This window comes from Pan troglodytes, chromosome 2 (assembly GCF_028858775.2).
Source record: "Pan troglodytes isolate AG18354 chromosome 2, NHGRI_mPanTro3-v2.0_pri, whole genome shotgun sequence".
Taxonomy (NCBI): domain Eukaryota; kingdom Metazoa; phylum Chordata; class Mammalia; order Primates; family Hominidae; genus Pan; species Pan troglodytes.
This window is the reverse complement of record NC_086015.1, coordinates 8,325,206-8,340,754: the sequence shown is the minus strand read 5'-3', so window position 1 is coordinate 8,340,754 and position 15,549 is coordinate 8,325,206. Positions and strand designations below refer to the sequence as shown.

The following is a 15,549-nucleotide window of genomic DNA, read 5'->3' as shown; positions in this document are numbered from 1 at the left end:
ACTAATCTGATCAGTAATAAAAAAATAAAAAGAAAACAATACAATATAATAAAACTCTGACATTTCATAGGTTCAGTTATCCTTGGCTAAATTATGAGGTATGACTATTTGAGCTTTACATTTATTAACAAAAGTGGTCTTTAATTGGGGTGTTTTTATGCTTTTTTGTTCAGGGTTTTTATGAAGTTCTGCATGGCTTTGTATTCAGAAGCCATTCTTTTATCAAAGTTTCACTAGCATTATCTGAGCTTAATATTCTGGGATGTACTTTGTAGCCAGTGATGAAAGGAGGAAAGTCAGCAGAAATTACTTACATATTTGATAGCATTTGAAACATCTTAGCCTTCTAATAAGAACTATCACGGCCAGGCACAGTGGCTCATGTCTGTAATCCCAGTGCCTTGGGAAGCTGAGGTAGGAGGATGGAGGATGGCTCAAGGCCAGGAGTTCCAGGCAAGCTTGGGCAATGTAGCCAGACTCCATCTCAAAAAAAAAAAAAAAAAAAAAATCCAGGTGTAGTGGCTTGTGGCTGTAATTCCAGCTACTAGGGAGGCTGAGGTGGGAGGATTGCTTGAGCCCAGCAATCCAAGGCTCCAGTTAGCTATGATTGTGCCACTGTACTGCAGCCTGGATTGGGCGACGGAGAGAGACCTTCGCTCTAAAACAAACCCAAAACACCTGACACCAGTAGATACCAAGTAGGCATAGTACAGGCACTGGATCCTCTCATGAAAAAAGATTGTTGCATGAAGTCATTTTAAAAAGAAGCATGGTAATTGATACTTTTGGGGATTTCTGTCCAATTTGGTGACCATTTCCCTTGTGAGAACATGCCATCCCTCACCCAGCCCGTCTAACAGGGGTGGGCTCACAGACAGTTATGTTTATATTACACAGTGATCTCCTAAAAAGCCTCGGCCCAAGTTTTTAGCTTACAGGTGCACACCTTTTTCAATCTAGGACAATTAGGTTCTCTTGGTCAGGACCTGAGACCAAATCACAGCTAAAACTATTATTTATAATTCAGGAGCTGAGAGGTAGGTTTATTTGGTATATAGATGGAGAAGCAGAGGAAAGTCCGTCTTCCAAGAGAAAAATAAAGCAGGTGAGTGATAAGGAGAGAGGACAGCTGTCTATTTCTGGTTTCAGTCTCTTTTTCGATTCACATTACATAAGTATATTATTATAATAAATTCTTCCTTTGGGTTTAGGTTAAGTCAGAGTGGTTTCTGTTACTTTAAACAATTTTAGCCAGGAAAGGTACTGTGAACATTTATAATGACATTATTATTACCATTATTATCATTAGAAAGTGTGGGTTGGATAATTAGCTACTTTGCTCTTGATATGGTTTCGCTGTGTTCCCATCCAAATCTCATCTTGAATTGTAGCTCCTGTAATCCGCACGTGTCGTGGGAGGGACCCAGTGGGAGGTAATTGAATCAGGGGGTTGGGCTTTTCTCCTGATAGTGAGTAAGTCTCATGAGATCTGATGGTTTTATAAAAGGGCAGTTCCCCTGCACACGCTTGTCTTGCCTGCTGCCAGGTAAGATGTACCTTTGCACCTCCTTCACCTTCCACCATGATTGTGAGGCCTCCCCAGCCACGTGAAACTGTGAGTCCTTTAAACCTCTTTTCCTTTATAAATCACCCAGTCTCTGGTATGTCTTTATTAGCAGCCTGAGAACAGACTCATACAGCTCTATATAGAAGTTATATGATCTTTATGAATTTTTGTTCACTTTAAAAGTTGGGTAAGCTTTTTTTTTTTTTTTAACTACTTTGCCTTTCTGATGTGTCTTCACTAAAGAGTGCCTTCCCAAAATAATATTAATAGAATTTTATAACATCAAACAGTAGTACAAAATAAGAAATTTCTATCTGGTGGAAGGGATAATAATACAGTAATAATGGCTAATACTTCTATAGCACATAAGTCATACCCAGTATCTTTTTTTTTTTTTAAAAAGCAAAGGCATGTGGGTCATTTTTCTATAAGAAAAAATGTGGCAATTGATTAAAATAACTTGAAACTTTTACCTTACAAAATTGTGACCCTGTGTTATGTTTTCCAAAAGACAGCAGTTTACATTTTTGTGTTTAGACTGCTATTAAATATGTTTTCAGCGAATAAAAAAACTTCCATCTTGTCCTATGTTTTTATCATTGCATTATGGTTTCATGAAACCCATAATTTCCCTTGTTGATATGATAAAAAACGTAAAGATAAAATCACAATCAGAATATTGTCAGTGTAAGTACTTTAGCTGTGAAGTAATATCCAGGATTGATGATTGTAGACTGTCTCAAAATGTTATGAAGTCAAATGTGGATTGTTTGATAATATGCGAAGAGGTGAAAGAAGAGTATTATGTATTTATATAACCTGCAATATCACCAGCAAGAAATTAATTTCACTCACGGAAAACATATGAACAAATTTATTAGCATGCATATTCAAATACTGTTACCAAGGCTATGAGAGCAGACTTGCTTTGTTTGCAGTTTGACCTTGAAAAGCACAGCCCGCGGTTCGTTCATTTCACGTTCTAGGTAGTAAGCTTTGCATACCACCTATAAACAGAATTTTTTCTAGAGTACTAGATCTTCCTTCTCATCTGTAATAAGGCACACCACCAGCCTTTTCTGCTTGCAGTTTTGAAAGCAAAGATGTGTAACCTTTGAAGTTTAGTTCCACAAGCGTCCTATTTTAGAGCAATCTACCCAAAACATTCTAAGCCCAGATCTACAAGTATCTACAGGATAATTTCGCTGGATACCCCCAAATATCATCTGAGACTAGAATCCTTCTTAGAGACTGTATTAATTTTCTGCTTCTTATAATGCAACGTTCCTGCAACTATATAGGCCCCTGGCATTCTCACTCTGGTAGCTTCCCAGCCCCAGTTCTAGCATTTGAGTGGAGAAAGGAAACCATGGAAACAAAAAACCAAATGCAAAAAATTTTACTCAGTTGCCCAAGACTAACTTGTCTAAAGCATCTCTTGGAAAAATGTTGATGATTTATAATTATTTTTAGATATTTCAACCAGGAAAAGTTTGGCGTAAAAAGAATTCCACAGAGGAAAAAGCTCTTTTCTTTTTCATTATCTCAGTAAGTGCTAATGTGTTAAAGTCAGCGTCGCTGCAGACGGTGGGTCTCTACATAGCAATTGAAGAGGACTGTGGAGACTCCTTTTTACTCTCCTCACACATATAGTTAGTCCGAAAAGACCTCGCTCAGTGTCTGACTACAGTGCCTGAAATCCTCGTCATTAGAACTTCTCCCATGTGCGATAAACATTGCTGTTTCCATGTCATGTTTTTTTTAGAACTCCAGTATTCTTGGGAGTGAAAAAAATGGTAAACACAGATATGTTTTACATATTGCTTTCTTTCCAGACAAGGAGAAACCTGGGCAGCCTGACAACTTAGAGGAATTGGTGAAGAGGAGGAAAAAAATGTCAGACACACCAAATTAACATTTGTTGTTGTTGAGACAGGTTCTTGCTCTGTTGCCCAGGCTGGAGTGCAGTGGTGCACTCTCTACAACTCAGATGCTCATTGTACCTCAGAGGCTCACTGCAGCCTCGATCTCTCAGCCTAAAGGAATCCTCCTGCCTCAGCGTCCTTTGCAGCTGAGACTACAGGCACACACTATGATGCCTGGCTAATTTTTTAAATTTTTTGTAGAGATAGGGTCTTGCAGAGTTGCCTGGGCTCGTCTTGAACTCCAGGGCTCAAATGATCCCTCTGCCTTGGCCTCCCAAAGTGCTGAGAATGAATGGACGTGGCCACGTGTAACTACTGAATAGTTGAAATATGGCTAGTGTGACTGAAGAGCTGAATTTCAAATTTATCAATTTGAATTAAATTTGATTTAAATAGCTACATATAGCTATGGACAGCACATTCCTAGATACTATACTTAAACATTACACATATTTTAAATTTGATCCTCACAACAATTCCACGAAGTAGGCAGTATTAATATCTCCACTGCCCAAGATCTGAGAACTGAAATTCCGATAGATGAGGTATTTTAAAAAATGTATTTCACATGTATGAGTGGTAGGGGTGAATGTGGGCCTAGGTCTGAAACTCTGCCTCTCTGAAGATAAAGTTTCTCACCATTTATGTTTCTAAGCCTTTGCCATATTCAGAGACTACTTTTCTTCTGGCTGCTGTGCAGGAAGGAAAGGATTAGAAATCATGAAATTAGAAAACATAAACAGTTTTTCATCCCATTGGAAAGTATAGTGATTTATATAGTGAAGGGCATTATGTAGCTTGAGAGATGTTTTTACTAAGGGTTGTGCTCTTGGGCTTTGAAAATATAATCACATTAATTAATTTGCTTCAAAGGAAACCTTGATCTCACTGCTGAATATGCTAGTCTTACAGCCTGACTACTAGAACAGTCTATTAGGCTACTGAGGTTTCTGCTTTGTGACATTCGAATGTTATTACTATAATTTTACTAATTGTGAGTTACCTGAGTGAGAGAATTGAGTAATAGAAATCTGTTGCATATAAGATTATGTCTCTCTTGGTAGTAATAAAAATGCTGAGGAAATAACCAATTTATGAATGATCATAGAAGTGATTTCTAATTCTATTCTCTTTATCTTTTCGGGCTTTTAAAAATAAGTGAATGGAGGCAACAAACTGCTCTATGCCTGTGCCACTCAGAAGAGGCAAAATAGGTGGCTCTTTGAACTCCAAAACCTTTTAGCTTCAGAATAGAAAGTCAAGGAAGTTGTGTTTTGGGAAATTGAGCTTTCTTTGCAACAGTGGAATGGATTTTTTCAGTGTCATTCTAATCTAATCATTAGGATTAGAACATATTACATATAATATGTAACTCTTCCACTTCCAGTTACATATTACAACTGCACTATGTGGTTGATGAATGACTGGTCGTAACAGGCAGCTCTGAATTCCTTTATCCTGAGTCCTGACTCTAGCTTTAATCCCTCAGTTTGAAAGTCTTTCATTTAGTTGTTCGTTTAGCTGTTCTCTTATCATTTTAATTTGCAGTTTTTAAAAAAGTCAAGTATTTTCAAACATCTTTGTTAGTTTGAGCTCTGGAAGATTAAATTTCACATTCTGGAACTCACCCATGAGCTTAGCTTAGAAGAACATTGAATATAATTTCTTTTTTACAGAGCCTGGAAATTACAGGGTTAATGACACAGGAAACCACTTCTCACTGCAGATGAAATATGTGTGTCTTTTTTCATCTCTTAGCAAATTAGGTAAAGTTTTCCCCCAAAGAGCATTTTTGTTTTTAGTTGGTAAATTAAACAAGCAGTTCAGATTGCACTTTCCAGACCCTAGATTTTGTAGGTATTTGTTGCTGGGGCTTTTGTCTTAATGAAGTCTGGCAGTACCTGTTCAGATGAAATAGCCAATTTTACCTTTGCTCTGGCACTTAATCCAGCCATCTGCTCTAGCTTTGGCTTTCAAGCACAAAGGGAAAGTACAAAGTATAGCTAACTTGTTGGTGACAGCTGGTGGGTAAAAGAATCATTGTGTTTGACAGTGTCCTTTGGAATAGACCACGAGATGAATAAAATACAATATATTGCCTCATCTTATAGCTGCCTTTAGGTTAGTTGAAATTTAAATTTCTGACTCATCCACCTTATTTTCACTTCTTAGGCAAAGCCCCTTCTTGTCATGTACTGCATCAGCCATATGTTCTTGGGTAAGGGTATTGTGTAGACCAACACTGAAGTAGATATTCCACTAAACAAAACGCCTTGCATTTAACCAATGACTTAAGACATGCTATTCGTTTTAGCCTATGTGTATTTTTAAACTAGAAATGATCATGGACAGTATTTATATATTCTAGGGCAAATGATCATCTTAGAGAAAAGCCAATACTTTTAATTTTTTTCCTGCATTAAAAAACTGTGCTAATTAATAATTGATAAATAAGGAAAATTTTATTTTTGATCAATAGATTTACATTTGAACAACTGGAGTTTTATTCCAAACATGTTTTTGCAAATAATTAGTTGTTTCAGTCTTTGGTTGTACTTTTTAGTGAGCGAATGAAGCTATTGGCTGATCCTCAAACATAGTTAGCTACTGGAAGCAACCTTGTATCTAAAACACCATGTTAGCATTGGGATGAGGTAGCTGAAGTGAGGTGAGAGGAAGAGAAGCTCACAGAAGAGAGTTGGCAAAAGACGTTTGGTGGAAGGTTATTTAAGATAGAATTTATTCTAATCCAGATCAGAGAAGCAGCGAGAGATTATATATTTGGAAATGTGGCCCACATCAACCCTAAAAGATAAGGACTTTTTTTTGCTTCCCTGTTGGAAAGTATTTGGAATTCATGGCAATTTAGTTTTCCACTTTGCACTTGGAAACTTAATTTCGTCTTTCCTCAAAGGTCTATATAAAGAACCCATTTTCTGCCAAGGACCAATCAAACAGGATCATGGAATCACTGATAGAAGTGGTAAAAAGCGACTTCATTTCCTTCCCTTGGAGAAGTATAAAATCCTTATTCACTAAACATGAAACCAAGTTATCTATTATTCACTGCAAACCTTTTCTGGAACAAAGTGAGGCATAAATTATTTATTTTGCATTATGAAATAAAGTGGTAAAAAGAAGGAGAGAGGAAGGCACTTTAGAGTGAGTAAAAATGGAAGAGAAATGCAGGAGACAAGGAGAGAGAGCAGAGATGAGGGGGAGAGAGAGATGGATTTCAAGCAGGAATAAGATGGGGGTCAGGGCAAGCGAAAACATCTGGATTATTTATAATTAAAGAGTTTATGTCTCCTATAATGATCTGGCCTGTTGTTAAGCTGGGACTACCGTCAGTGTTAACATATCTGAAAATTTCTCATTGAAATTCTTGATTGTCATTTAACAATTGAATGTTTTGAGGATCTGCTACTTGCAATGCACCATGATAGAGTTATCCGGAATAGTTATTATAATATTTGGCGGATACATACTATGTGCCTGACATTAGACAAAACATTTTATGTGGGTTCTTTTATCCTTAAAAGAGTCCTGTGAGGTAGGCAGTATCACTACCTCTCCTCACTACATATTACTGTAGATACAATGAGATATGAAGAAGTTAAAGTTGGTCAACAAAGTTTTATAAGTGTTCGGATTTACAGTATTTTTTTTTCCTGACTTCCATTTTGTAAATGCACCTACGATGGCTAATTTCAAGCTACCAACACTTTAACAACCAGCTTGCAACCTTTCTGAATGTTAAGCTGTTGATGAGAGTAGGTATGAACTGGCTTCAGTACTCGTCTGAAGGTGACTGTCCACATATCCTCAAAATACCTACAGTCTAGCAGGGGAGATAAGACTATACAATATGAAGTAGAAAATAAGAAGAACCAGATAAGGCAGCATGGAAATTTAGAGAAGAGATAAGTTTGAGTTAGAAGGTTCTATGAGGGGGACATTTAAACTGTATTTTGAGGAGCGGGTAGGATTTGAAGATGTAGATTTGGGGCAGAAGAGCTGGAGGGGAAGCGAAAAGCATGAACAGCTGATGTTAAATGTTACCTTCTCATTCTTAAAATGTGCTTTGGCTCTGTAGCAGCAATACCCTTACGGTCCACAAGGTGGTGTGATAACCCTATCCTTTTGTCCATTTAATTACAAATGATAAAATACCCATTTTGCATAAACTGGACCAGAAGTTTTTACTCTGTTGAAAATGAGGAAAGAGTTAAAAAATGTTTGTAGCAAATTGTGATGAGAAAATTCAGATAAACGTTTTCCTTTGCTGTGATTTGTTTAGACTCACATTTACACAATCTAAGAGAAATTTATGTTCAAGTTATAACGAGTACATAGGCAGTCGTAAAATGACTGAGTGAATATGTTTGACAAAAGATGGAAAATACTGTCTAAAGATACTAAACTTGGGAATATGTTTTATTTGTCTGAGAGTTAAAAATTGGGTATGTCTTTTAAGTTTCATTGTGATTAAAAAAACCAACCCAGCATAATTTAAATTCATTAACCAGATTGAATGGCTACAGAGTGCCACTCATTATGCCATGTGTGATTTGCCTATTATGCCTTATACCTGGGTCTCATATCTAGATCTGCCAATAGTTGCAAAAATGCAACTTAATCAATTATGGAAGACGTTTTGAAATGTTTTGTTGTTTTTGTTGATACCACAATTTATTTGATGCTAGAGTCATTCATAATAAAGAAAGGTTTATTTTTAGCATTTGTTCATGTAGTTATTCAACATGTTTATTAAGTACCAACTGTGTGTTGGCCATTGTGCTAGGTGCTATTTTAAATGGTCATTTAGTTTACAGAGTGCTCTAGCTAGAAACCCTACAACCAGATGCTTTACCCCTTCTGGATGATAGCAACAAAGAAAATGGGTTTAAATTAAGAGAAGTGGTAGATCCAGTTGACAAAAGGAAAAGAGTACTGTAATGGGTGATGGAGGGTGAGTATGGAGGGGGTTCCTTGTAGGAAATCTATAAGAACAGAATTGATATAATTAAGATATATACTTGCTTGAAGGCAAGGGCTTAAGCTCTGACTCATAGAGCTTCCTATCTTATTTTAGGTCTCTAATTGCTAGTGTAGTAATGTAAGAACACCCTTCAACAGACAGTCTATGTGTGACCGATTTACACCACTCTGGCCCAGTGCGGTTCCTTGCTCTTTGGAGCCTCTTTCCTCACCCATAAAATGAGGTTGATAATGCCAGTCTCATAGGATTGTCCTGGAGATTTAACTGAGCAGGAAATACAGGATTTATTTTGGACTCAGCTTTGTAAGTGCTAAGAGAAGGAGGAGATCCTTGGATTCTTGCTCCTCCCCAAGTGGGACTATCTTGGCCTCCAGCTGCTCTTTCACCTCCAGTCTGAGTTTCTCAGGCTTCCTTTCTGTAACTATCTTCCTCCCCATTTTCCCGAAACCTCGTAGTTGCTTTCAGTGTAGTTCAGTTCTGGTTTGGCTGGGATAGGGTTTAAAATAGCCCTCACTCTGAATGTGATGGCATTACAGCCCACCAGGAGCAAATTATGCTATGTACTGTAGCAGAAAAGGTTGTGTGATAATGAATAAAGAGATGGAGTTGGTAGAAAGAACAACACCACTGTGGGCTTGAGGTCCTTCTTGATTTTCATGGATAAAACAGTAAATAATAAGGAAGTTAAGAGAACGTTGTGAAGTTCCGAAACCATCTTCCTTTGGGGGCAGAAATTAAATTGTATTTAGAAACAATGGAGGGCTTTGTAGGTTCGATTTTTTTTTTTTTTTCTAGACAGAATCTCGCTCTGTTGTTCAGGCTGGAGTGCAAATGACACGATCTTGGCTCACTGCAACGTCCACCTCCCAGGTTTCAAGCAATTCTCCTGCCTCAGCCTCCACTCTGAGTAGCTGGGATTACAGGTGCGTGCCACCATGCCCAGCTAATTTTTATATTTTTGGTAGAGATGGGGTTTCACCATGTTGGTCAGGCTGGTCTCAAACTCCTGACCTTGTGATCTGCCAGCCTTGTAGCTTCTAATTTTTGAGTGGGGTGATTGTATGGCAATACTAAGCTAGGTTACAGGGTATTCAATTTTTCATACCACTGTAGAGTTAGGAAAGGGAGCTCAACGGGAAGAGCCGTTTCGGGGACAGAGACCCATGATAGTAATTCTTTCAGAATGCTTTTACATCTATCCAAAAGCTTTGGAATATTAATTTTTTAAAGTAGAAAGACACAGAAAATAATAATTTCTGGTTCTTAATCTTTGCCTAAAGCTGATGACATTTTTGTGCTGTGCCAACAGGGAGATTCTGTCCATGCATAGTTTTTTCCCTTGTCAGTACGTTTGCTTACTGCTCAGATGTACTGACAGAAATTAGGAAACTGCTATCTATGTACCAGTGATGAAGCAATTAAGAACTTCATTTATATTATTGTATATTCGTCACCTTCCCTAGGTGTTTTCTGGTGAGGTAGTTCTAAATGGTCATAGACCTAGATTGCAGATAGCAGGTGCCTGAACTCTCTGGGGTCATTATTTTGCCTTTGCATGGGATCATCTTTAAATTTTTCATACCACTGTAGAGTTAGGAAAGGGAGCTAAAAAGATGAGCAGAAGAGAAGTATGGATGTCAGAGCAGTAGCATTAATTATCCAAATCTACGAATTATCAGAAAGCTTACAAAATATTCTATTTCCCTATATTGGAAGATTTACTAATTTACTTTAAGCTTTGCTTGGTTGATAATAATAGAATTTTCTAAGCACAAACAACTAGCTAATGCAGAACTAACAAGATGACAAGGAAAAGCACTATATTCTTTGAATCTATTGTTCCTAAACTGCACTGAGGCACCTTGGGACTCCAAAGGGAATACTGTAGTATATTTTAAATATTCAAGGGAAACAGTGATACTCAATGTCTGTGCAAATTACTAGCTCTAGGTAGGTCATGGTTTCAACATTAGATTGTGCCACGTTCCTTTTGGTGAGGTCCTATCTTTGTGAAGCTGTGTTTTTGGTAATTGCTGTAATACTAAGCAAATACCAGTGAAAATCAATGTGGAATGAGAAATGAGAGTGACAGCATCCAATCTGATTCCAAAGTTAGAAGGTTGTGCGGTGACCAACAGGCACACACATCCCATTAGTAAGAAAATGTGTGAAAGATTTTTTTTTTTTTTTTTACAATTTATATTCATTATTCTTCTAAATGGCTATTTGGAAAATAAATGTTTATTAAGTTTTTTGAATCTAATGGAACTCTTAGGCATTTGCTTTGGCTTGTAGACATCATGAAAAAATTAGACACAGAAGGTCACCACAGACCAAAACAGTTTGGCAAACTACAGTTTAAACAAATTTAAAATATTATATGTGGTGGCCTTTTTTCTTAAAAGCTTTTGCAATTTTTTTCTCCATTACTTAATCTAAATGTGCAGCTGTAACCACAGACTTGTTTCAAAAATATCTTTTCTGTTTCTTCCAGCTTTCCTCCTCTTCCCCACTCCCCTACCGGAGGAAATAGTAGCAACCTAGTATGTGTCATATTTAATAATTTATTCAAATGTGCAAGGCTGGGAAGGGTCACTGCTTTATGAAAATAGGATCATAGTATTGCATTGCATCTTGCTTTTTTAGCCTATCTGGTACATTTCTAATTTTTTCACGGAAAATTTTATTTAGTAATCTTAGTGCTTTCTAATTTTAAAAGCATTTTATACATATTGTGGAAACATTAGAAGAGAAATATGCAAAAAGAAAAAAGTTAAAATCACTCATAACTATTAATATTGTGGTATTGGAGCTTTTAAACTTTTTTAAAAAGTGTATAAAAAATGCCTTAGTGGCTGATGCATATGTATGTTTCCTTTCATGAAATAAAAAGCAATACATACTTGTAAAAATTCAATGATCATAAAATACCTAAAGTGAAAGTCCTCTCACTTCTATCCCTCAAAGTTAATTTCTAGAACTTTTTCATTGCATATATAAACATCCATATATACATATATACTTTTTTCCCTTTCCAAAATTGAATTATTTCATGTTAGTACAATCTGTAAGCTATCTCATTCTTTTTAGTGGTTGTATAAAATTCCATTGGACATATCTACTATAATTTAACCTATTTCCCTAATGGTGAGATTTCTGGTTGCTTATAGGTTTTCATATTACAAATAATGTCTTAATGAATATCCTTATGTGAGTAACATGTGTTTTTATATGTAAATGAGAGTATTTGGTTGGTTATAATGCTGGAAGTAGAATTTTTACCCAAATAATGTTCTATATTTTACATTTTGGTAGATAGTACTAGGTTGTTTTCCAAAAAGGTGAACCAATTTGTAGTCTAAATAAGTAGAGAATTTTATTTATATCAGTGATCTTGTTTGTGGTTTTAAATATCCTCCCAGTTTTGATGAACTAACATAATTTACATTAATTTTTCTAACACTTATAATACCATCTGAGATTTCTATATATTCAATATCTGTGTTTCAAGTAAATGATCATTTATTGGCCTATCATATATAATTAGCTGGGTTAATTTTATTTTTGACCACTTTTAGTTCATGGAGCTTAGCAAATATCATTCAGCCAATTTTTTTTTTTTTTTGAGACGGAGTTTCGCTCTGTCGCCCAGGCTGGAGTGCGGTGGCGCCATCTCAGCTCACTGCAAACTCCGCCTCCCGGGTTCACGCCATTCTCCTGCTTCAGCCTCCCGAGTAGCTGGGACTACGGGCTCCCGCCACCACGCCTGGCTAATTTTTTGTATTTTTAGTAGAGACGGGGTTTCACCGTGTTAGCCAGGATGGTTTCGATCTCCTGACCTCGTGATCTGCCCCCCTCGGCCTCCCAAAGTGCTGGGATTATAGGCGTGAGCCACCGCGCCCGGCCAATTCAGCCAAGTTTTAGGATTCAATAAATTGAAACAACTTTAAAAATTCATGATCTTATTCACATTTATCATCAGAAACAAATGCATTTTTACATCTAATAGTTCTTTTTTGAAATTGATTACTTATTTATTTCAAATTGTCTAATTTTTAAAAATTTATGTTTTCTCTTTTTAGCTACTTTTAAAAATTTTATAAATTACATTTATTTTTGTCAAGGTAATGTGTTAACTATAATAACATGAGTGAGACACTTCTTGAAGTTAGAGAATTCTGCTAGAACATTGTTTATTGAAACCAAATCTCCAAAAAATGGTGTATTTCCTAGGTTTAATTGTTCTTATTTGATAATTTCCATTAAAGTGAATATATAAAGTCTGATACAATTTTCGAACTTGCAGTTCCAGACTTAGAGCCTAAGTCTAGACTTAAGACTAAGGCCCAAACATTTTTCCATTTTTCATTATTTCAATTCTGAGCTCTTAAGGTATATTATTTAAATTTTTTGCAGATTGCCTATTAGAGTATGGTAATAAACAGAAAGCATGTAAGAAAAAATATAGTGAGAACTTGATTAATATTGTGCCTTTTATGGAATCATCCATAGGTAATTGAACAAGGTATCTTAGCATCAAATTAAATATTTTTTAACATTTGCTAGAATTTTGGCTAAACCTCTAGACTTTTTCCTTAGCATTGTATTGCCTGTAAAAATCCAGTAAAGATTTATATGTGAATATTATTTATTGAAATCATTTTCTCAAGAACTTACTAAATAATTTTGTTATATTATTTCAGAAATTATTCCTCCCAGCTCCACAAAATCAACAGAAACCATTAAGTAGTCTTCAAAAGTTTTAAATTTGACATGACAGTGTAATGGGAAACATTTGAATCTTTACTGTGAACAACTGATGTTTTGCTGCCTCAATTTCTGAAAGGTTATTTTCTTATTTTGTTAAGTTGCTGGTTCTGAACTTTTTGGTCTCAGGTTCCCTTTATATTCTTAACAATAGTTGAGGACCCCCTGAAAGCTTTGCATTGTGTTGTTCTATCTACCAATATTTAACATATTAGGAATTAAAACTGAAAACATGTAAAAACTTAGGAACATATAGCACACATTCCATTAGCTGTGAGAAAGATGATGTCATGTAGCCTCTGGAAAACACATACACTTGTGAGAGAATGACAGTTACAAGGCAAATGACACTTAAGTATTATTATGAAAATAATTTTGACATTGCAGACCACCTATAATGATCTCAGGTATCCCAGGCATCCCTGGACCACACTTTGAGAACATTGCAATAGATGGTTTTACAATAACCTAAAACATAAATCTAGGTTGCATTGATACACCCATTGCATTGTTCTTTAAGTTCTGTGTAAATATTTCATGTCTAAAATGCTTCATAATTTTTATCTATAGTACATAGTTTTACAAGTGTATGTTAGGTGTTATATGCTACGACGGTGTTATGATGGATCTTAATGTTTTACATTTGCCTTATTGACACTGATAAAACATCTTTGAACTTATTATTTTATAAGCTTTAACTTGCGAAACTTATTTGTAATATTCTTTTATATTTTCCTCATTAATGATTGCATTTTCTCTTGGAATCATGGGCTTTAACAGAACATGACTGCTGGTGTGATGAAAATGAAATTTAAACAATAAAACCTTCAGCACCATTTTACTCCTCATTTTGTTCAGAAAATAAACCAATCATATTCCTTCTTCAAATAAGTTGTTTTTCATTCCAGAGCTAAAATTAGTTTTACTATGCGCTGATTGTTGCAAAGCATAAAAAGACTTTCTAGACTGTTACTGCTTTTGTGCTGTATTAGAAGATGTTCCCAGCCTTGGTTCTTTGTTAATACGGTTTTTGCTTTGTTTTCCTATAGATGCGGAAAATTCATGTTTATAACATGCAAAAGGAACAATAAGAAGCTTGCCCTAACTTGATGGTATTTTTATTCTGATAATTTGTTTTTAATATTTTATTATAAATTTTTCCATTTATAAATGTTAAAAAGCTACATACTTACTACTTACACAAGAATTGTAGTGCACTGACAATAAAAACCAGAGAAAAAACTAAACAATTTGAAAATGGAGGTAACTATGTAATTTAAGAATGTAACAAATGAGTGATACTCTTAAGGAGTCTTGTAAAGAATGTGCAATACATTCTTACTGCATACTTTGCTCTGGGCCAAACAGGTGGATATTTCTGCAAGTATTTCTAATTTCCTGCTTGGTGGGGGACCTAGTTAGGATTTATTTGACAACATGCTCCGACTATTAGCTTGAATTAATGAATTTAAATTATAATTTATACTTTTAGTTAATTTTTTTTGCTTATTGCATTGCTATTATAGTGTTTATCCATTAGTATGGAAGTATTTCAACATTTTGGCAGTTGTGTGCATTTGGATGAATATATCAACTTTAACCTTTGTTATTGGAAGTATCATTCATCCCTCATACAGTACTGATCACTTAGCAAATATGAGGCACTATGAGGTACTGTATGAGGTGACAAATATGTGTAAGGCCCAAAATGCATCCTCAGAGAGCATGTAATCTATTACATACCTATACAAGGAAATAGAATATATGGAAGAAAGTACTAAATACTAGAGAAGAATTGTTAATATTACATACGAGTTGTATTCATGTAGAGAGATTAATCTTGTTTGGGAAATTTCATTGCCAAAGTTTAGGAATAACCATATACATTTTTTCCTTATAAGAATCATGCCTTCTCATTGTGAAAATTCATAAACTCTAGAGAGTCACAAAAAAGAAAAATCACCTGTAGCTTTTTATGACAATTACCATCATTAATATTTTGGTATTTAGCTTTAGCCACTTTATTATTTTGAGTAGACTCTTCAGAAAAGTGCTTTGTAAAGATACTCATTCAGAGCATAGTCCTAGGAGTAATGCAAGTATTATATACAGCCCTTGCTATTAGTAATTTCGAAAGAGGAGATACTATTAAGTCAAACTATTTTAAGCGTAAGTTATTTTATGGAGAATAGTGATTTGGCTATAGTTATGCCTATTATAATTATAATTGTACCCAAGAATTATGAAAGAGATAATGCAGCTGCCTTATTCGGTGGCTTAGAGACAGG

The 15,549-nt window shown here is 35.5% G+C and overlaps 1 protein-coding gene across 11 annotated transcripts in view; it reads left to right on the top strand.

The window, feature by feature from the left end:
* The window catches only part of SUMF1 (sulfatase modifying factor 1), a 636,667-nt gene that overhangs the window by 170,456 nt on the left and 450,662 nt on the right, over positions 1-15,549 (top strand). For 4 of the 11 annotated variants that reach the window (XR_010155071.1, XR_010155072.1, XM_054681391.1 and 1 more), the window contains exon 9: positions 14,311-14,373. The exons of 5 other annotated variants lie outside the window; for them this stretch is intronic. Coding sequence is in view for 4 of the 6 variants with exons in the window: in XM_054681391.1 (XP_054537366.1) it covers positions 14,311-14,352 (42 nt within the window). In the remaining 2 variants the exon portion in view is untranslated. Of the gene's footprint in view, positions 1-9,289; positions 12,098-14,310; positions 14,515-15,549 lie in introns of those variants that run through there. 2 more of the 11 variants (XM_063805298.1, XM_054681387.1) reach the window with 2 other exon arrangements.